General features: G+C 35.9%; 1 protein-coding gene across 1 annotated transcript in view; it reads right to left on the reverse strand.

The window, feature by feature from the left end:
• SKAP2 (src kinase associated phosphoprotein 2) overlaps positions 1 to 22742 on the reverse strand; it is a 121636-nt gene that overhangs the window by 33048 nt on the left and 65846 nt on the right. Inside the window, exons 5-9 of the mRNA XM_086742564.1 lie at positions 17956 to 18033; positions 17159 to 17242; positions 8264 to 8388; positions 7300 to 7363; positions 6833 to 6934 (exon numbers count right to left, since the gene is read on the reverse strand). Coding sequence (XP_086598690.1) covers positions 6833 to 6934; positions 7300 to 7363; positions 8264 to 8388; positions 17159 to 17242; positions 17956 to 18033 — 453 coding nt within the window. The remainder of the gene's footprint in view (positions 1 to 6832; positions 6935 to 7299; positions 7364 to 8263; positions 8389 to 17158; positions 17243 to 17955; positions 18034 to 22742) is intronic.

A 22742-nucleotide genomic window follows, 5' to 3' on the forward strand; every position in this document is an offset into this window, starting at 1 on the left:
CAACTACTGTCACATACTGTTCACATTAGATTGGTTTTACAAATCAATAGTGTAAAATGTTTTTTAGTGCTGGTGCATAGAAAATGGTATAAAAATGATTGATCAGTACTTGCAATAAAATATCTTATTTAAATAAGTAACTTCCTTTCAATGAGTTGTGTGCTAATTAGTTTTTAAAAGACTTCTTTAAACATAAAATTGCATTATTAAAATCACTTACTTTTTAGGTCTTATTAAATTATGCCTTCTAATTTTAAGTAAACAAGCTTCAAAATACCAATAGATAATATAGATTTAATAATCTATTCCTGGTTTATTGGGCAGGTGGTGTCTGATTGGGCCTTAGGGTATTTTTCCTTTTTTTTTTTTTTTTAAACTTTGAAATACAGAAGTAAAATTCAGCCTTTGATAACCCAACACTTTGATAAACACAGCTTTCCAACATGTACTTGCTTAATTTATTACAACAGTTGACCACCACTTTAGGAAGGTCACTTGTATTTTCTCCACTGGTAAACTCTGAAACCTATGAAGTTAAATGTCTGAAAACTATGAAGTCTTGCATGGACTTCAAAGACAGGAGAATAAATGCCTGAACTTAACAGCATGCATTTTCCATTTACTGTAGATACTGTAATTAACTGTTTTGAATTTCACAGCTGACCAAATCTTCTGGAGTAGAAATATATCACTAAATAAAGAATAGACTTTCCTAAGAGTATTTCTCAGTAGACAACTACATTCCAAGTCCAACCAGTGAATATACCCCTCACATGCAAATCAGACTAAATATGAATACTCAGTTGTTATTCCATTTTTATTGGCCTACTCACTTACATATTTGTGAATGTGTGTTTGATGGGGGGCAGGGGTTGGTCTGCATTATGGACAGTAGGCTTCCTGGCAGCTATGGGCCACCTGTTGTTCACAGACCACCACTTTATATTCACTTCACAAGAAACACAGAAGAGCCTGTGAATCTTATTTTTGCTCCTAAAGACTTGCCACTTCCCACTCAATGGACATCTCATTCTTTTCAGCTACACCAGATTGTCTTACTTCCTCTTAAATCACTGACACATAACATCAATAGAAAGAAAATGTTCCCTCTTTACATGCAGGATTACATTAATTGAACATAAAGCCCAAGCTCTTGAGGCAAACAAAAGCTGAGGTTCGGGTATCAAGTTCCTAACCACCTTCTGGATGCAATATCTTTAAACACAAAAAGCTGTCTGGATTCATAATTCATGTCTCATGAGCATTTAGTACTAGTTGAAGGACACTCCAAGGTATATATAAATCCCATAAGCATACTACTTCAAAATCCAGAGTGACAGAGAATTCAGACACAGCTTCATTTCATTATAGCAGTTGGGATTCAGCGATATACAGCTGAAAGAGGTTGTTGTTCAATGAATATATGTCTGGCATATAATCAAAGATACTTAGTAGACCCCAAATCCTAGTAACCAAGACAAAAACAACACATCTTGGACAGAAAAAAAAATCTTTACTATTCATGGACATCAAAAGGTAAATTATATCTGCCTTTCACTGCTTTTGTATTATTTTAATTACTTTTGATTTACAGCAAAATGAGTAAGCCCTGTAGCATGCGCTTATCCTTATTCTGGTAGCCCACCTACCAGCAAGATAATACGGGAAAAAACAATCCATATATAAAAGTAACACAATGGCTAAACAAATGAAAAATATTAACTTCTTAACAACATTGAGATCCAAACTTTGAAAAAATTGTTTTGAAGAATGACCTATCTTCACTATCTTAAAAGGAAAAAAAAAAAAAAAAAAAAAAAAAAAAGCCCTTGCTGTGTTCTTGAATCTGAAAGATGTTTTAATGGAAATTATTCAAAATACTTTTAGTAATTATTTTGGAAAATCAACTTTAGTACTGCCCTCAAAAATGCTGATCTTACATCTGGTCTTTTCAGCTTCAAATATTCCAGACCTTCCTTATACTTTATACTTTGAAAGCATTTCATTTACTAACTAAAAGCACTTAGAATTCATTTTGTGGAAAAAAAAAAAATTGATAGCACATCAGCATTATATACAACTTCTATGGACAAGAAGTAAATAATTCCCTAACTACTTGAGGCAAGCAACAAATGCTGGGAGGAATTTGGACAACATACCAGGATATATAATAGCAGCAACGTCTCAGATTCCATAATCATCTGTGTGTCTGCAGACTTGAACCTACTACTCTGGTTTACAATGACCAATTAACAGTTTCTTCATTTTAGCTTACTCGTTTTAGGAACTAATTATACAGCTGTAATTCGCAACTGGGACTGCTTGACACCAGACACTATGTTGGGCCTACAGACCCTGACTGTGATATATTGAAAACTCTAAAATAAGCAAAGGTCTCCTGAAAAGGCATTTTCATTAACAGAGCGCTGTGAAATCTTCACTTCTAGTGCCAAAAAGTCAATACATCTGACACTACATTTTGACAATGCAAATATTTGCTGAGTCCATGTTCATGAGTGACAGATCAGACTTACACTCAAACCCCACTACATAATCATTACTTCTTTCTTCCCAAGAAGAGGTAAATCAGAGATTCCCACCCCACCCCCGCCATGCTCATGAAAGTGGTACAACATCATAAAAAAAATTCGCTCCTTCAAAGCTCAAGCAACCCAGCAAAAAGAGAGGATGAAGATGGTATTAAGTTATGGTGCTTAACTGCAGAGATTAATTGTTAGAAAAAATCAAGATGACAAAGTTGCTTAAAGAGACCACCGTAAGACAGAGATAGGATGGATGATCATTCCCTACCTTCATGCACAATGGCAGAAATAAGTTCTGAAACAACATCAATATAATTTTAAAACTATTTAAAATACTTTGCTTAAAATAAGTAAACAAATTTTAATGTAATTAAACTTTCTCTTTAGAATAATTTTAATGGAAACTATACTGTACACCGTGGAAACTACTGCTATAATGCAAGTTTGTGAGCAGAAAGAGAACAGAAGAAAAAAAAGATAACACAAGACTGAAAATTAAGATAAATATATTAGCTTAGATTAACACCTCTTTTCTCCTGTTGTGCAAGGGTGTTGTAGACAGTATACACACTGAGTTGAGGTTGCAGAAAGGATCAAGGTGGCAGGCAGTACTCAGCATTGTAGTTTTGGGTATGTGCTCCATACAGATGTGAAACTACAGATGACAATACTGAAGGTCCTTAAAAATTATGTCACCAAAACCTCGAGTTCATAAAAGAATTTGGCCTTCAAGGGCTGTAACAGATGACAACATCTTTAAAGCTCGTAAGCGTTCTCTCTTCTGCAAAGGACCACTCCATTGTTTAAAACACCACTAAGCTAGAAACCCTATGCATCTATGTAGCTCTACACACACACACAGTTATTTAATACTTCAGTTTTAGAAGTTATTTTATGTTACAGCTTCTAATACCCAGCTGCAGACTGCAAAATTATATAGAGTGTACTAAGCTAGAAAATAGCTAGCTAATTAAGCAAAAATGGGCCTTTATTGACAATTTTTTAATTTTTGCTTAACCAAGTTTTCCTTCGTTTTTATTAAAAAACAAAAAGACAAAAGTTTATTTTGTTGAAGACAATATAAAGTTTTCTTTTCCTGAATAATCTTGCAAGGAAGATTTTACAAGTTGGGAAATCTTTGTAAGTTCTTACATTTTTGACTCTACCTGAACAACTGAGTAAAGCACTGACTAATAGCAAGAACCAGGGAAAATGATGCTTCTATGGTAAATATGAATTTGTATGTGCTATTAAAGAAGAAAGTGACTTAGATCAAAAGATTAATTTTCCCACCTCTCTTTGTACCTCCTCCAACTACCAACCCACTCCTCCTGCCAGCAGACAGTACAAATTGAATTCCACTGAAATCTATGCTTTTAATAGGCTAATAGATTGTTAACCGTACTGGATATTAGTTTGAAGATATTCAGTTCCCGCCTGGAAAATTCATCTACACTGTCTCCTGCCACAAGTGAGGCAAAAAAAAAATAGCTAAGCAATGTCATAGCTAGAGAATAGAGCATTGGTCAGTTCTGATTACAGCAACAGTTCTCAAAAATTCCCAATTTCTAAAATTGTGCAAAAAATTCCATATCCTCTTTTCAATCCAAACAGTCTGTATTCAAATATCAAATCCAATACTACAAAATGGACTGCATCATAAACTGGCTTAATTTGCTTCTGAAATGCTGATATAAATAACACTGGAGAAACACAGAAATGTAAAATTTTACTTACTTGAGAAATTGCAAATTAGCCAAACAAATAATAACAAAGTACAATGAGCAGTGTACCTCAAATTCAATATTTACAAAGCTAGTGGTTCTGCAGAAACAGAGGATCAGAAGCCTCTAACATCAAGATGCTTTGAGGATTAAAACAAAATTAAGATTAATTTATTCTCCCTCTTCACAGGAATCTAGCATATTTGTCTTCTGCATTCCAGAGCTTAGCATAGCTTCTGGGCTATACAAATAATTCTGTTTTCCTGTTCTCTTAACAGGAGTTCAGAATTCCTTATTTGGTCTGTATTATTAAGTCAGGTAACAGCAGGGATAATGATGCTCCACCCTTTGACCATGAAAGGAAGAAAGAGTAATTCACTTACCTGGGAGAATAGAAAGGACAGCCAGCTGGAATTAAATGCAACCAATCAGGCTTAATCAAGGCAGATGAGACCAAAGTGGAGTATGCTCTTTTACTATTAAGTTTAGACAAACAGCCACACCAGAACCAAATAAGGCCTACTCCTGTGAGGTTTGTCAACTAGCACTTCACCTAATGCTCTTCAATATGCTACAGACAAAGAAGAGAAGAACTGCTCTAAGGCATCAGAACCATAAGTTTTTAATTCCATTTAAGCAAATGACTATTAAAGCATGTTTGTGGAAGAGAAAAAGATGCTTTAATCACCTAAAATCTATTGCAAACTGATGCATTATTTTTACTTAGTTATGCCAACACTTCACAGCAAAAATTAAGAGCTCCACTGTACAAGGTAAGGTGGTCCTTCCTGAAAAGTTCACAATTCAAATGAACAAGATGGAGAAAGCATGAGATGAAGAAATATAATCCCTACTTGATAACATGAAAATGAAGCACCACTCTCAGATCATGGGGAAATAAATTCATTTAACTAAAAACTGAAACCGGATTTTTTGGATAACAGAAGAGCTTATGCTTTCTTTGTGATAGCTGTTCTGATACATTTCAGATTTATTAGCCACATTAGGAGACAACAGTTCCTGGAAAACTGACATAAAAATCGCATATAAGTGAAAATACTCTAAAATCTTGCAGAATCATACCAAAGCAGCAATTCTCTGAAGACAGAACTCAAAGCATATATTAACTATTGGCCTTCTACCAATAGTGTATGTGTTACTGCTCACTGTTTGAGATTCAAATGAACAGGTAAGGTAAGTGAAGCTTAGGAAAAAAAGAAACGTATCCTAGGATACATCTAGAGCTTCTTTAACTAAAGCATAGACAAGCATACAAGATCATCTTCTGTCAGAGCCTGAGCATCCAAAAAGCACTGCAATAAGGTTTGGCTGTATCTCCTAGCTATAAGATTAGGCCCTGTAACATAGTTTTTATATTCACTGCAGAAGAGCTTTTCAGCATGCGTGACACACTGCAGCCTATTTCAGCAGAACATGTATTCTGTGCTGAAGTAGTCTAGGTACAATTCAAAGAAGTGGAACCAAAAAACCCAGCTCTTAAAGAATTGAGTGCTGCCACAATTTCACAATTTTATGATAATCATTTTCACCAGTCACTTACGTTCTCTGCTCCCGTTTAGTCACTGAAATTACCTTAAAATTAAAATCAAGACATACTATAAAATGTTCTTTTCTTCAGTGGTCAGAATAGTCAACCTAACAGATATGTAAAGTCAGCATCACATGACACGACTAATTTTTCCTCTCAGATTACTGCTGATAATTGCACTGCCCCAAACAGCAAGGGATGCAGAACATTATTTCACACAAAGTGATTAATTGTCTTACCACTTTAAAACATAATTTGTTAACTAAGGGTAACTGAAAAATTTATTTTTTTTCATAGTTTCTTAAAACATAATCAAGAACAACCACCTTTCTCCTAATACTTGAACATCTATAATCAACTCCAAGAGCTTTTGCCAAGCTCTATTTCTTTTGTTTCACATTCTGATAGATACACTTGGACATCTAGAGGCATAATCATTTGACCACATTAGAAAGTTCACAGTAAAAACTTTCTGTATAATCATAGTCATGCTGGAAGATACAAAACAAAACAATGTCAACACTCATGTTGTCTTTATTTACAGTTCCTCTCCAGAGCTCTTTCAAACCAACACATTGCTTTCTTGCAGGATTATAATATCATGTATCAGGCAGCAGCTGATAACATATGGAGTGACAGCAAAGTTTTGCTTAATGCAAATGCCAAAATGAATAAAGAAAAAAATTATGGGCAAGTTGGTGGAAAAAGATGTAAGGCAAGTCAATTTTTTAATTTAAGAAAATTGTGTACCAGAAAATGTTAATGAGCCAAAAGCTCCCTGAGACCACTTTCACACATTCTGCACTATTTTATGTCCCTGCTAAAGAAAACTGAACTGTTTTCACTCAGACCTGGTTGAACACACATTCTTTTTCAATGTCATAACAAAACTTAAAATCTGAAAGTATCTTATTCATTGGGCTACTTTACTCACTTTTAGCAACTCAGAGTTACCAAAGTAGAAGTAAAGAAGACAAAATGATCACAAGTCACAAAGTAAAAAATTTCAACAATACCTTTAACTTCTTCATAAATGCTATCATCTATTGGTTCACTGCTCACTTGTCCAACATCGTCATATTCTTCTTCCTCCTCAGGAATAGTATTAGACTCTGAATCTATGTAATAGCAGTTTAAAAAGTTAACATTTACTAGAAATAATGCCTAGGCAGAAATTTGTGCAAAATGAAAACACAGTAACTTTCTATGAGCTGGTGCTTACACTGTATTCTGCTTACTTTCTTACAGCGTTCATAAGGAAGAGCTTTCAAGCTAAATAGTATTACAGGAAAAAAGCAAAAATTTTGCCAAAGGAGAAAAGTAATGTAAAAGTTACAATATGACTGAGAATTAGAACCTGCTAGTCAAAACTTGGACAAGTAGGAATACTAAATATACAAACATGAAAGGTATGTGAATGGACAGAACTACCATCATTAAGCACTACTGGCAATACAGGTTACTGCTTTACTGGCTGGCTTACCTTGAATTACAAATTTGACTTGCTGTACCCATTCCTCTGCTTCTTTGGGAGTGGCAGCTGTAAACTATTAAATGTTTATCAATAACTGCTAGCAGTAATGACAAAAACATAACTACAATTTCATTAGCAATAAAAAAGAGGGACTGTAGCATTCTCGTCACTTCCTCAAGAAACCATTAGTAATTCTTTTCATGTCTTCTGGTACTTTTCTTGCAAGGATGCTTCTTATAATGCACAGCTAATTTTGACAAATTTACGTAATTGAAGGAGAGGATGATGGATTTGAAACTCTGATCAGCAGCTGGCAGCTGTGCAGAAAAAAGCTGCTTCTCTTCATCAATGTCAAAGCCAGAACTGATGAACAAAATTTGCCCTTGACAATTAGAAGACACCCATGAATTTCTTTAGACTGCTGGGTACAGTTTTCTTAAAAATGTTCTTGTCAGACTGCAACACACTACCTGACAGCTTAATTAACTGGCTTTCAACTGCAATCTCAGATATTTAAAACTTATTAAACTTACATTCCATATTGATGTCTAGCTGATAGATCTCTGAATTGTACAGCTGATATGTGCCTTTACGTAGATTTTCCTTGCAAAGTCATGACCAATACAATACATATTTAACACTGATATATATTTTAACTTTTTTTTACTATTTAATTCATCCAAGAAATCACACAGACATACTACATAATAGATATTAAAATGCTAACATTGAAATGACCAGTAGATAAAGATGATCATTTCCTTGCTCTTGCCCAAGAAGATAATATTTGAACACACACATACATATTTTAAACCAGATTTTTCTCCCTAATATATGAATATACAATACAAGCGAGGGTTTCCTTTTTTCGTTAAGATGTCAGTGAAAGTTGTTTTACTGAAATGTTAATTCAGTAACTAGAATTGTAACAGCTTTATCAATTTAATTTCAAGTCAACATAAAAAAGTCTAACCTGATAAATGCGCTTATCAGGAGCAGAGATTTCAAAACAGCAATCTTTCTTTGCATCCTTTCGAAGGCTATTATTCATTCTGACGGTGTAGCCCTCTAAGGCAAATTCACCTTTCTGTTGTTTGTCTGTTGGAGATAAAAAACAAAGTTAGAGTTTCATTTATTACAGTGAACGTAAGTGGCTCAGCAGGTTATCGTTTATTCAGATTTTGTTTTCTATTTCACTAATTTTAGCAAGAACAGGAAGGTTTTTAGCAAAATGATTAGGTGATGTTTCTGGAGATAAAGCTTTATTTTAAAGAAGGATGTACACAAAAGTACATTTTTCTGTAGGATGCCTAAGGAATTCCATAAGGGGATGTTTGCAGATGGTGGTCTTATTTAGTAAGAAGTGCATGTTATGACACTTGTATCTAGGGAAAGCCAAGAACTGGAACTTGCAAGACACACTTCCTATAAATCAGTGTCTCTTTCAGGTTCAGTAAACCAATGGGAAAACCTGTCTGGCTCAGAACTTGCTGATCTCCCTCATAAACTAACCACTTCACTCAAAATACAAAGTTCAAACTCCTTTTTAAGCAATTGAAAAAGCTTCTCTTCACATTCTCCTACCTACTCCCAGATGTGCCTCCTTTCCACATGGCGGAAATACAGAATCAATTTTGTTATAAATTCAGGTGTGTGTTCCAAAAGCATTTCCCTCAACACAGCAAATGTTTAATTAACTAATAAAAGTACTGAGCCCTACTGTAGTTTATTATGTAGACCCATGTTGTTGTTTTAAAGACAGTTCTACTTTTCAAAGGTTCTGGTTTGTAAAAGTATCACTTAGAACAGGCCTGAGTTTAAATATACTGCTTGTTGCACAGGCAGCACCTGTGTGCTCCTTCTGAGCTCGTCAGACCAAGCCCTATATCTGATTTTATGTGCTCTGGAATGTTTTGGTGGATATTAAAAACAAACCAAAAAAGTAAAAGTAAATCAGTTTTGCAACTTCTGTAGATTACAGTGCAGCATTCAAGTGAAGATAAGCCTCATCAGTCACATTTTACTCAGGCAAACAAAGAAGAAAGTGCAGTTGCAAATGAAAGAAAATGCCATTAAGTGTGGGTTTTCCTCACAGTAGAGAAAAGCATTAATTAACAACAAGCATCAGGCACAATAGTAAAACTACTTTAAGTACTGCTGAACAGAACTTAGGTGCAAATCGAGCATCCTTTGCTTATGTTTGTCAACAAAAGGAGAAAGCTTCCACAGTAAACAGGAAAAACTATGATTTTCAACATAATTTTGTCATCTTTCTGGAAATTTAATAGGAAAGCACATCTTTTATCCACTCCAGAGAGGGCAAAAACTGGCTAACACAGCAACATGAACAGCAATGGACATAAGGCCAGTCACGATACAAATATCCTTGCTAGGAATCTTACACGCACATAGCCACAAATTCTGTGTGCTTCCACCTTCTTATGGATTCTTACCCAGGGCAAGTAAATACCAAATAACACAATTACGTGAGAAAATCCAGGGCACTGTTCTATTTTCTCCTCTAGTCCCTTCTCCCACAGTAAGTTTCATTATGTCTTAATTAAGTACTAATGATACAGTACTAATATTTTATATTAGTTCAATCCTGCACCCCCTATATCAAACAGCACACAGATGCAAAATTCATGGAACCATACGAAGGCAGATACTAGAAATAACAACCTGAATAGGTTAACTAGGTCCCTTTTTAATGAAATTCATTTCTGCCTAGAAATTTCATTGTTCCCTCACTTGTGACCTCAAGGAGAAGAGGAAGTGAAACACATTAATTTCTTACTCTCCCATGCTGGAGGTTTATCAAAACCCAAGAAAACAGGAGCACGCAGACAGAATAAACAAAAACTAAGTTCAAAAGGTAAAAACATTTTGTCAAGATAAAAATGAGGCAAATATTCACATCTAGTCTCTTGGATTATTTTTGAGACTGCTTCTCTGTGACATGAATGATCCCTTTTATGGTAATAGGGTTTTACAGAACTAATCTCAGATGATCACTGTACTGGTACTTACTCTTTCAGAGAGGAGAACAGAAAGATGCTGTACTTTGCACTGGAAGGGGAATGTGGTGCATGGTATCCACATTGCATTTGATTATTTTATTGTTTATACTGTTTTGTCTTATCTCTCTGAACATGCTGTTCCAGTGCTAATGAAAACTACCTATATGCACCACCAAATATATATATATATATATCCTTTGCTATTAAATTATTTCACTGACCTTTATAGGAACAGGCTAGTCATAGCATTGCTACTTTTGCTTTTAATTGTCTGTGCAATAAAGTACCGCTGATTAAAGCCCAGTGTAGCATTACGCATATGCTTTAAATGTTGACCATGAGGAAATGTTAAGAAAATGAGACACTTCACAGCCCTGACCCAGAACCCATTAAAGTTGAGAGAAAGGGTCTCAGTACGCATTCACACTCTCTGTGGCAGCAAGCCAGAGATCAGACCTACTACGTCCTGAGAAATGGCTCCACAAATATAGACTGGCAGGACACAGGTCAGCCATAGCTCAGCTGCATGTACTGATGGTGACAAGCAATGGAGGCCTACAAATCCCATTTGCTCTTGCAGAATACACCTTTCCAGGTAGGACTGGAGACCAACCCAATCACCTGAATCAACGGTGGAGCAAACCATGACCCATGGCAGCTGTTTGGCCAAGCCCTGTAGTCAGGCACAGGCTTGAAGGCAGGGCCATTTTGTGATCATCAGACTGAACAATCATCTCAACTTCATTTATCAGCAAAGGCTTGCAGTTAAATAGGTGTAAAGAAAGACTTGGGCTTTCAGTTTAAAGCTGCCATGTGAAGTTAGTGCCACAGTGACTTCTGTGAACTCTCACGTTCAGAGTTACATTGTTTATATCAGAAATATTTTCTGGGCACTGTGCTTTAGGGAAAGCTAAACAGTTTTTGATGTTTAAAAACTTTGAAGAATTAAAGATTTTAATTGAAGACTTTAAATTAGATATAGTTGGTTTTTATGGTGACAGCCTTCAAAGTAGCTTCAGGAAGCACATTTACATCACAGAGATTTCACTTTCATTTTGAACCCCCAAATCAGATCCAGAGTTTTGCCTAGGCAGGAATACAACAGTGTATTTAGGAGGAACTAGGGAGAGATACATGGATGGAACACACTTCTCTGGAGAACAGTAACATTCTTGCTGCCTCTTATTTTCTCAAGATAGGGCTTTGCAATTCAACAATAGGAAACCCTTGTGTCAGAACAATATAGAACAGAATTACAAAAGTATAACATTAACAGTCTTGTAAAAACAAAAAAAAAGGAATATGAACATCATCAAGCATAAATTGTTCCACAATTAGGTCAAATCTCATTTCAGAATAACCCGTTTTTCGCTCTCATCTCCTCCTCCTTTTCCCCTCTCCCCATAACAGGCACACAACAGAAAAATAAATCTGGGTCTGCATAAACCATTTTGCATCAGGAATTTAGAATTGTAAAAAGCTAGTATAACAGAGTGGAGAGTCAGCCACTAAGTACTAAAAAAAAAGTCAAAACTAGTACACAGATATTTGAGTGAAATAAATATGGGGGGCTACATTTAAAATAGAGAAAATCTAGATATGAATGAAATTTGAGAGCCACTTTAAGTATTTTTCTTACATATAAACTTCATTCATGCTAAAAACAGTGAAATGCTGTTAACAACGGAAACAGAGCCAATATTATATTGGGAAAAAAAGAGCCTCAAGGGAAGCAGAGAAAAAGAGTTCTGAAATAACCTTGTGTTACTAAGTCCATGGGAACTTTTAAAACAAAGAAGGGTAAACCTTCCTCAGGGTCTTGAAATGACTGGGTTGTAAATTTGAGGCCTAAGGTAATGTGCCCATATTATTAGCACACGTAAAAAGAATTACTACATTCTGAAAAACAGAGAGGACTCAGCTAGCAGAAAGGAAAGAAGTTACACAGAAAGGCGTAAGGAATAAAAGACAAACAGAAAGATTTCAGAGTGATAAAGTATTTATAGATACTATTATAATCTATAATTTAACTCTCTTCATCTTGAAATTAGGAGCCTGTAAGATCTTATGGTTTACATGGCTTCATGCTAAATGTAGTTTCACATATTTTTCCATATGCGGGATGTCTGCTTTCTAAAAATAATAAGTGTCAGTATCTCCAAAATGGTAATTCCTTTTCCAGCTTTCAGAATAGTCCTTTCCAAACATGTGCACAGGAGTTCTTCCCTTTTAGATAGCAGATCTGAAATACAATCTACTTTTTTTATCTTTCTTTCCTTTAATCTAGTCCTCTGAGAAATCTAAATCTGAAAAAATGAAGAAATGGAAGAATGACTGAAATAAATACACTATTTGAGGCACCCATTTGTTTATATTCAGTTTGCTTATACTCAATAGTTACTTTTTAAATAATGCACTATTAATAGCAACTGTGTCTCTCAAGGTCTGAATTTAACATTCTCACAGCAGAAGATTCAGTACTCATTAGATAGATGCCTTTGATTGCCATTAACCTGCTACAACAAATTCCTATTGAATATTCACAGTTCCTGCAAATTTCAATTATGGATTCTCCCCAAAGTAAAGTCTAAACTAAACAATGATTTTTGCCTTTCCTATGTGGTTTTTCAGAAAGGGAGAACTAAGAGAAGGAGGTCTGTAGCTAAAAGCAAAATGATACTTCAACAGCTTTCCACTGGGTTTGTATATCTTTTCACACTCCTAGAAGGAGAATTTGCAAGCTTAGCATGTGGCAGAAATTCCAGTAGCCTGGTAGGTGAGTCACTAGAACAGATTTGTAAATGCAACTTTAATTAGGCTTCCCTCTCCCTTAATACTGTTCAGTCATCAAGTTCTTAAAAAAAACCAAAACACAAAATAAAACAAAACTCCTTTTTTTGCACAAATAGAAGTAGTCTGTCCATTGGCTTCGCCATTGCTATCTTACTATTCGGATACATCCAAAATGTTCATGTTCATGTTAAAATTCTTTTTTTTTAAATCTAAAAAAAATAAACTCAGATTTTTCTAAAAGTCTCTGAATTATCATCATATTACTGTCAGGCAGGCAGATACTATTTTCAAGTTATAAAAATGAAAATAAATTTTTTGTGCCCATTAACAAGCAAAAAAATTACCATGATGTTATCAATTACTGTCTTGCTAAACATTTAGCTGATCTCTCCAGTTTGCTGAGACAGACGGGCATATAACATCGTGGCCTACTGAAGAAGAAGTAATGAAGCCATTAATTCATTCATTTATAAAGCAACTTTCCTTCTTCATATGCACTTTGAGGTCTGAAAGGTCAGCCATACCGCCTAGGTGCCTGAGTACACAGGATCTGCCAGAAACCATATAGAAAAGCGATGTGCAAACAGGGTACCCAACTCATGATGCAACTGTAAGGAAGCAAAGAAAAGAGAAGCACTATAAAAAGGTTTATGGAAGAAAAGACTATGAGAAGGAGGACCAGGAAAGCCTCTGGGAATCCAAGCCATCTCTGACATTTGAACACGCTTCCCTACAGTGCTGTGGGCCACATGCTGGCAATAGATACTGCAGCACAAGCACAAATATACATGAACTTCCTGCAGTACCTATTTCTGACACGTAATTAGGTCAAACCTTTAAGCCTTATTCCTCCATCTACTCCACATATCGTTTGTCAGGGGGAAAAAAAAATTGTAGGTGATTCACTTAGACCTGTCTATACATTTCAGGGATAAATAACATTGTTTCATTAAATGTACAAGAAAACAGAGGAGGATACCGGGAAACAAGACATTAATTAGCCTGCAGGCATCACAACTGTTAAAAGGATCCTTGTACACATACACAAACACACAGTCATTTACTGCATCTTCACAGGCTTTAGCTTGTACTATATTCTCCTGGACTAAGCCTGATATTTTTCATCATTCAGGTTCAAATAAATGACTCTGAAACTTCTCCTCACATGTGTTTGTGAGCTTTATACACTTCCATACTTCTTCTTGCTTTCCCAATGTAAAAAGGAGGTTAGAAGAATTAAAAATGTTTTGGAAACAACAAATCTACACAACCTAATAACAAGGCATCGTGTAGCCTCACATTTACCATTCAGTTACATTTACAATGACGCTTCAGAGTGAAAATCAAACCTTGGCCAACAAAATACACACTGCACCAGACACAAAATATCCTTCACAGATTAAAACTGGACATGTAGGTGAATAAAAACATACACAACACAAAACAAGCCAAGCAGGACCTAGAAATCCCTGCTGCCTCTCCCACAACACAGGCACTAGCACTCCATTACCCATTAAAAGTGACACAGGCAGCAGTTCTGAGCACACATGAAATCCTCCTCTCCCTTGTCTCTCTTCAAAGCAGGTTCACATCAACAAGGGGGAATTTTCCTGTTGTGTGAATCAGCGCTGGAACTTGTCAGAAACCAGGGCCCAGCTGATACAAAACATCTGCAGATACTGCAGAGGTTAGGGCAGACCGGCATCGTTAAGACAGACGTCATCCCAATGATTCAGGAGGTGGCAGCAATTTGCATGAAGCCAACCAAATGCACACCCAAAACCTTCATTGTCTATGTGGCCCAAGCTATCTGGTACAGCATCAAAGGTCACAGCAAAAGAAGAAGGGCCCCAATACGACAGCTACTATGGCAGGTACCGCTGCTGGCCGTAACAGTGGGAGTAAAAACACCTTCACCTTCTTCCAGTGACTAAATGCCAGATCTCCTCAGGATTGTCTCATCGCACACCTCATCCACGCTGACAATCTGCAGCTAAACAGCATAATAAACAGCAGCATGTACATTCACAACCATCAGCACAACAGCTCAGTTCCAACAGCAAAATAGTTTCCCATGGAACTAAAGCAATCCCTGGTATTCAGCTTCCACACAATGATGGCAACTTGGTTCTGCACTGGAATGGGCATCTTAATGTACTATGGTATCAGAGGGCTGAAGAGTGTACCTCAAATCAGTCTAGGAAAAAGTTTCTTCTTCAAAGGCAAGTTCTGGAGCAACTGCTAGTCATCCCAGATCTCCAAGACAATACCTTTCCATCACACTACACTAGTTTTTCTGCACTAACAGGACCAGTCATGTGGAGGTAGCCAGAAATTCATGCCTCTGATTTGTTTGCTTCCTCCATGCGCTACTGTTTGGAGTTCGGCCATGCCTCTACAATTCCCAAAAGATGCTCCATGGACTATGTGCCTCTCTCACATCATTAGGTTATGGTTAGAAGGATCTTCCCCAAACAATCTTCAACCTACAAAAGCTATAAATGGATAATCCAAAGTATCTGTCTATAGATCCATAAAGGAAACGGATCCCATAGTGCACCACACTGATTTCCTAGCACGATACCAACCTACCGAGTGCTGGGGAACATGCTTCCACGTATCTTAACTTTCAGCAGAGGTATTCGAAATGACAATGCAGCCTTGATAGTCAGGTTGTCGCAAAAGAAAAAGAATTGATAGAAAAAAGGGAAGTGGGCAGTTTTCCTACCTTAATCCAAAGACCATATGCTAGAAAGCATAAATAATCATTTGCATATACACAAGAGAAATAAAAAGTAAAAAATACAAAGCTTTTTCTTTTTTTTTTTCAAAAACTATCAGATGAAAACGTAAATCTTTAAAATTCACTTTTTTTTTAAGTACTAGATAATGTACAACTATATATAAACAAACAGCACAATATAGTTTTCCAGAGAAACAAATTATTATTAACAAATGAGTGGTTTGTCACACCTCCTCAAAATTGTTGAAGAAAGATTGTTTACATGTTTGAAGTTTGATCAATCCCAAGGAAAGAGTAAAGAAAAAAAAATATTTAGTAGGTATACTAACAAAACTCTGGAAATAAGAAAATATGATGGAAAACTGTAGTAGGATGAAAACTGGGCTTACAGTTAGATCCTTACTTTAATTCCATTTTGGGTTTTTTTTTTTAGAGAGCGGACAAGTTTAAATGAACCAGCATATTGAAGAGTGAAACAAACTGAACCAAATTAAATTATTTTTTTTAATACAACAACACAAAATAACTATCTGCACTAATCTCAAGTTGGGTCACACAAACAGAAGAAGAAGGGGAAAAAAAAGACAGGATTGCACTTTTAAAATTTACTCAGATACATTTCTGTATTATTTGTTTTACTCTTAAATATCAAATACACTTGGTACACAATTGAAAAGATGTTTTATTTGACTGTCAATTTTTACAATTCAAATTGATATCCCAAAGTTTATGCCAGATTCTTTCTAAACTGGCCATTAAAAGTCACCTTCAGAAGCTAGCCTTAGTCTCCTTGATTGGCTTTCAGTTCAATACATTACTTCATTTCTAACTTTTTCAGAACATAAGCTGTTTAGAAAGACACATGGAACTCCACTATGAGGTTTTTTGAGTAACATTTTCCTGGATATAACTATATTTAAAGAACTTGGAAGGTATAATTGCTGGAGTGTATTTTAAAATGAAAATCCTATTTGGACAGAAAGAGCATTTTCTGTCCAGTAATTGAGTACCAGAGTACTACCAAGCCTAATAGCTATCTGTTATTGGCACATAAGGTAGCTTTACAAGTAACTTAGTATTTTTTCCTTAGTTTCTCTGCTTTTGAAAATGAGCACATCACTTGAGATTCTGAAGAATAGTTACACTTTTTTAAAATTCACACGACTGTTTAAGAACCGGCTATGCTTTTTAAAGTTTCATTCGCTTTCTTAAAATTGCCTCAGATTTGCAGTTTCCAATGCCACTAAAGCTTTCATATTCTTCTGTGCATTAAAAGATCCTTTTTATAGTTTTTCACAATTATTATAATTACCTTTGTCACTTCCGTAGTAATAGAAGATCGTCTTACTGATAGCACACCAACGCTTTTGCCATTCAAAGCCGAGAAAACTGTGGTCTGCAATTAATATAATTTGTTATATCACTTTATGGCATTATTGAACACAAATATGTTACTTCTTTTCAAGGATGAGAAAAGAGGGAGGAGGAGACTGGAAAAGTGCCAAGGAAAGGCAACAAAATCTAGATATGAAGAAATGTATGGCACTGAGAAGGAAATTAGAAATAAAAATGAGTGGTAAGGAAACAAATGGGAATTTGAAATCATATAAAGAGAGAAGTCACGTGTAACATTAAATATAAGGAAATAATTAACAACTTCCTAAATATTTCCTAGAGTTATTGCAGCATTAAGTGAGTATTAAAGTGACAATACAAGATTTATTGAATCAAGGTAAATATTGACTGAACCAAAGCTGAGATCAATATTTGCCCTCTTGAAGGAAAATAAATCTTGATGCTCACTGAAACATGAAGTCAACATATGGTACTTTTACATACATTCCTAATGTTTTCTTCAAAAATATCTGAAAGTCTCTGAATTATGGCTGACAGTGGACTTTCACAGCATGATTTTTTTTTTAGTCAATAAAGAAATAGGATTTTCTTTTAATACTGAAGGAGCAATTATGTAATGCTTCAATATTTTAATTTCTATTCCATTTTATCACTCCTGTACAAAGTTATTTGTGTGTATAGCATCAAATACTGATACATAGACTTCGCAGATATAAAATATGCACTGGTTTTCACAGAGATAGTTAGACTTACCTTTTCTGCGTTTTTCCAGGTATCCAGCCTTCAGAACAAACTGAAGATCTTGAGCTGCAACAGGAGGAAACTGATTCCCTGAAAGAAAAATAAGTTCTGTAAAGCACTTTTTTTCAAGCAAAATACTATAGTAGCATTAATAAACTTATGGATTTTACACTCTCAGTATGCAGGAGGTACTGGGAAAAAAAAAAATAATTCGAGTAACTACTATGCCAAATTATTTTAAGTACAAAAATTCTCTAACTATAAATGTCAGAGCTGTTGCTGCTGTCCTCACCACTTTAGTAAGGAAAAATGTAGCTGTGTTCCAGGCCTTGTAAGTCTCAGACAGAAAAAAATATATAATCAAACAAGCTACGGCAACTCGGAAAACAGTAGTTTGTGATTTGAACGTGATCTGTAAAGCTAGTTGGATAGTGAAAGCAGTAAGTTTTCAAAAGTGCAAACAAAATCAAGTATCACAATTCAACACAATTAAATCAAGAATGTGGTTTCCAATGTCAGTTTTGCACAAAAACATCTTGAAACAACAAACAAGGTGAGAACCCTCTATTACATTGTCTACAAAAAAAAAAAAAACCCTCACACACCAACAAATGAAGAGATTACAAAAGGTGATGCCTGCTGTTGATAGACATTGCCTAATTTGCAATATGCCACAAAAGTACTGTCTATAGGATCTATAAGGCAATAATGGATAGACCAATGACACTGCACAGAAGTCTACATAATTGTTGATCTACAGACATTAATTTTAAATTTTGTAGAACATGGCTGCATCTGCAAAATGGTATGTACCATTGTATTTTTCCTTCTTTTTTTTTCCTCAGTTGCTAATTCATAGCTAGAAGCATGAGACCAACCAGTTAACCCTGCCTCAACCTAAAATAGAAATCTAGATGTTAAAAATGGCATCTTCCGTCCTGCATCCTTCCCCTGTTAAAAGAACAGAATCATTATTTAAATGGAACTCCTATTATTAAGGACAGAAATGTTAAATATGCCTAACAATTAACATGTAGATAAATGTCATACTGTTTACTGCAAGCAAAAAGCAGAACAAAAGCTGTTCATTTGCTGCTGTTTTTTTAAGTGAGCATCACAGTGAAGTTCCTACTACTTATTATCATCAAATATTCATAAGCATCACTGTAGGTAGGTGGTAAGTTTATATGGCAGAAATTATTCATCAAAATATATGTAATCTCATTAAGTTCTACCAATATAAACATACAAAAAAGGACTGATATCAGCAGACTACCTCTGTGCTAAAAAAAAAAAACACTTTAAGCTATGTACAGTGAGTTAAAGATCAATTGTCTAACCTTCAATCAAGAACACTGTCTCTGGAAGGTGATGTCAACTTCTTGGATTTTTAGGTTAACTCTTAAAATACAAATTCTTTTAAATTAGTGTCCACAAATGAGTGGGTTTATAGTCATCTTAAAAAGACTTTGTTGGATATCATTAAGGTAGGAGATAGAATTTGATATACATTGACGTTTCCACTGCATTTTTTTAATTAATATTATTTTTGAAGATTAGAAGTACACTAGCTATTATTTCGCCTTCTGTGGAATTCTTACTACTGTATTAAAAATCCAAGAGTTATTGGCTCCATGTACATGCATTTCAAGATGCTGCAGCTGCCCCCCTTCGCTTGATAATATTCAACCACTGCACAGCATTAAATGAGAATTTAACACAAAGACACTCACTGGCTGGTACATGGTAAGTTTAATAGTTACGTTAAAAGATGACCTAACAATGATATTATGAGTGGGGGGGGTGAAGAGTTTTACAAATATACATAGTGTGCTGCTTTGTATTGGTCATTGGGAGGCATCAGTGTAAAACACTTACAGCTTTACCTCTTCCAGTAGGGCTCATTTTAGAACAGTGCATCCCCACTGATGTGTAAGACATAAACCCTAATTAAACAAACTAAACCAGTTCACTCTTAAATTATTGAATTTAAGAACTTCAACAACTATTTGGATCTAGTTTTATAGATTACAGTTTTTTATGAGAAAGCTTGGCAAGTGATCATACTTTGGGGACTTCTTAATGTTATTCTGCCTATAGGTAGAAGCTCAGTTGAACTAAATACTTCAAAAAGCTAGGAGCCAAAATTCCACACCACTCTCGGGTTTGCTGCTTTGCTGAGACAAGTTGGGATAAATTTAATGATGGCATTTTCTGAAACTACATTTATTTTGCACAAGGGACTGAAAGCTCATGAGGAAAAGAACTTGCATGAAAAAAAAAAATGCAGTCTTCCACTGTTCTGGTGACACTGCAGAAGAAGTCCTCCTGCCTTCAACCTGTAGAGAAGCCAGTTTCTTCTTCTGTTCCTCAAAGCAACTAAGGCAGAAACTCCATGAAAGAAGCAGCAGCTGGTCAGCCCCACTTCCACTCACAATCTTTAAGTAGCTGAAGCAGAAACAGATCATGAGCATATTATCATCCTTCCGCCAGAGAAGGCCAGGAACCACAAAATACAATGGAACTCTAAGTAGATGGATAGGAGAGAGTGACCCAGCTGTAATATCCCAAGACACATACAGAGGTACATGAAGGCAAAAGCACAAATCTGGCTAAATTCCTTCTTTCATTCCCCTACACATCCAGAAGGAAGGGGAGGGAGAATAAGTAGTATGAAAAGTATAAAGGAAAGAGAAAGAACCACCTCCCCTCAGATTCTCATTAACCGCAGGTGTTGTGCATATGTGGTGGGAAGAAGGCACAAATACAGATATACTCTTACCCCTGTACTACAACAAAAACAATGAGGGGAAGAAAGAAGAGAGAATGACATCTTCCTTCCAGCTGCTGCCTACAGGCAGCATAGAAGACTTCCAAACTGTCACCTTTTTACCTTTCTTCCATTTTTTTCATTGCTTTACTCTTTTGTCCGTACCTCAAACAGGATTTAGAGTGAACTGCAATCCCTAGATGTGGGAACTCCCAACTGAAAGCTTGGGATTTGCATAGCAGGTTAGTTTTTGCAGTTGCTTTCAATCAAAATCTTGCTTCTTCATTCATCTGAAATAGATCAGGCTTGGCATATACCTTCTTAAAACAAAAAAAAAAAGTATCACTAAAGTAGCGCTTTGTCATAGTAAAGCAGCATTTGTTTACATTAGCAGCTGAGATCAGAGACTTATTAGTTGACTACTGCATGGGACTTTGAATAAGACAGCTCCTTCTACAAAGAATCTATTTAACACAGGGAAAGACTGCCAAAAAAGAAGGCATTACTATTTTTTTATAAATAAAGAGCTGTGAAGCAAATTAAACAACTTGCTTCAAATCACATACTCCTTTAGAGTACTTATATTATACTCCCATGCATGCCCCAGGACATCTTCAGGACAAGGAAAAACTTTCCCTTCCCTCATGGATGCAGGTGAAAAGGCCTGAATTTCAGTTTCCTCTAATTTCACTGGAGATTGTCCACTATAAGGAACGAAATGTAGAGATGCAAGGAACTTGCATCCTAGGGATGCAAGATAAGACCTCCTGCTATTAACTTTCTTGGGTGCCTTAGTGTTTGTTGCTCAGGTACTTATGGTTAAACTGACTACCAGAGCAAAATTTCTCTCCCAAAATCAGACAAGCAGAGACCACCATGTCTTCCTACCTACTTCATACCCCTGAACGGTCTGTTTCCAGATAAGTCTCAAGAATTTAGAAACAGAGATGTTAAAAGGGCCCACAGTCTTCCCTGGTTTCTCCTTTGGTACACTGTAGTTTCCGAAGCCAGTTTTAAATACCAAAGAGTGTGAAGTGGCAGTGCATGTCAAGAAGTGCCCTGTGGCTTGCAGCTGTGTGAGTTTACAGGTGGAGAATGGTAAAACAATCACTCCTGTGTATCCTTCCAGACCTAATTTCTGCTGTAACATTGCCCTGACAGTGATATGCAAGCACAGAGCTGAGGAAACAAAAAAGAAGTTCCCTTTCCATTACCAAGTTTCTACCTCACAAATAATGTCTTGAACCTTATTCTTTTGATGTGAAAATCAGGTCAATACTGTTCAATATTTGGGGGATGGTTATCTTACATCCCAAATATACAGTATAAAATGAGGGAGGTCCATCTGCTTAACGTTAAAGGTTTTCCTTCTTTCTTAACCACCCACTCACAGATGAATCTCCCAGAACAATTGCTCTTCTTATCCTGGTGGGAATTACTTCAATGTACTCCTAACTAAAATCTGCAAACTACATTCCACATGCATATTCCCAGACTGATGTGTACAAAGGCCATCAAAGATCAGATAAAAATATTTATGAGGCCTAAACCTTCAAGTTTTAGAGAAAAGTAAATTACATATATAATGCACCAGGCTCTTCCTCTTGGTTCTAAGACACTCTTGTGCCAAGTGAGCAGCTGGCAGTTATTATAATGCTATTGCTGCCAGGCTAAAAATTCCTCCAGTGAAAAGAAAGAGGAATGTTCTCACTCAAGCGTAAAGCCAGCTTTTCTACCAGTCATGCTTTAACTTCAGAAAAATATGAACATTATTAAGGTAGGTGTATTAACGTACAGGTTCTAATGCACAAAACCTACAAATCCGGTGCATCTTGTGACTTCAGAAAGATCTCAGATTACAGCTTATGGCATGGCTACAATTTTGGCAACTTGGTAATCAGACAGTCAAAAGCTTCAATGATGCAATTTTGCACCCTACTACAATAGTGAATTTGGGCCCATTACTTAAAAACGGTTTCATCAGTGTCACTTCACATGATAAAGCATTAAATTCTATCATTACGCATGG

This window comes from Chlamydotis macqueenii, chromosome 2, assembly GCF_036417535.1.
Source record: "Chlamydotis macqueenii isolate bChlMac1 chromosome 2, bChlMac1.mat, whole genome shotgun sequence".
NCBI lineage: Eukaryota > Metazoa > Chordata > Aves > Otidiformes > Otididae > Chlamydotis > Chlamydotis macqueenii.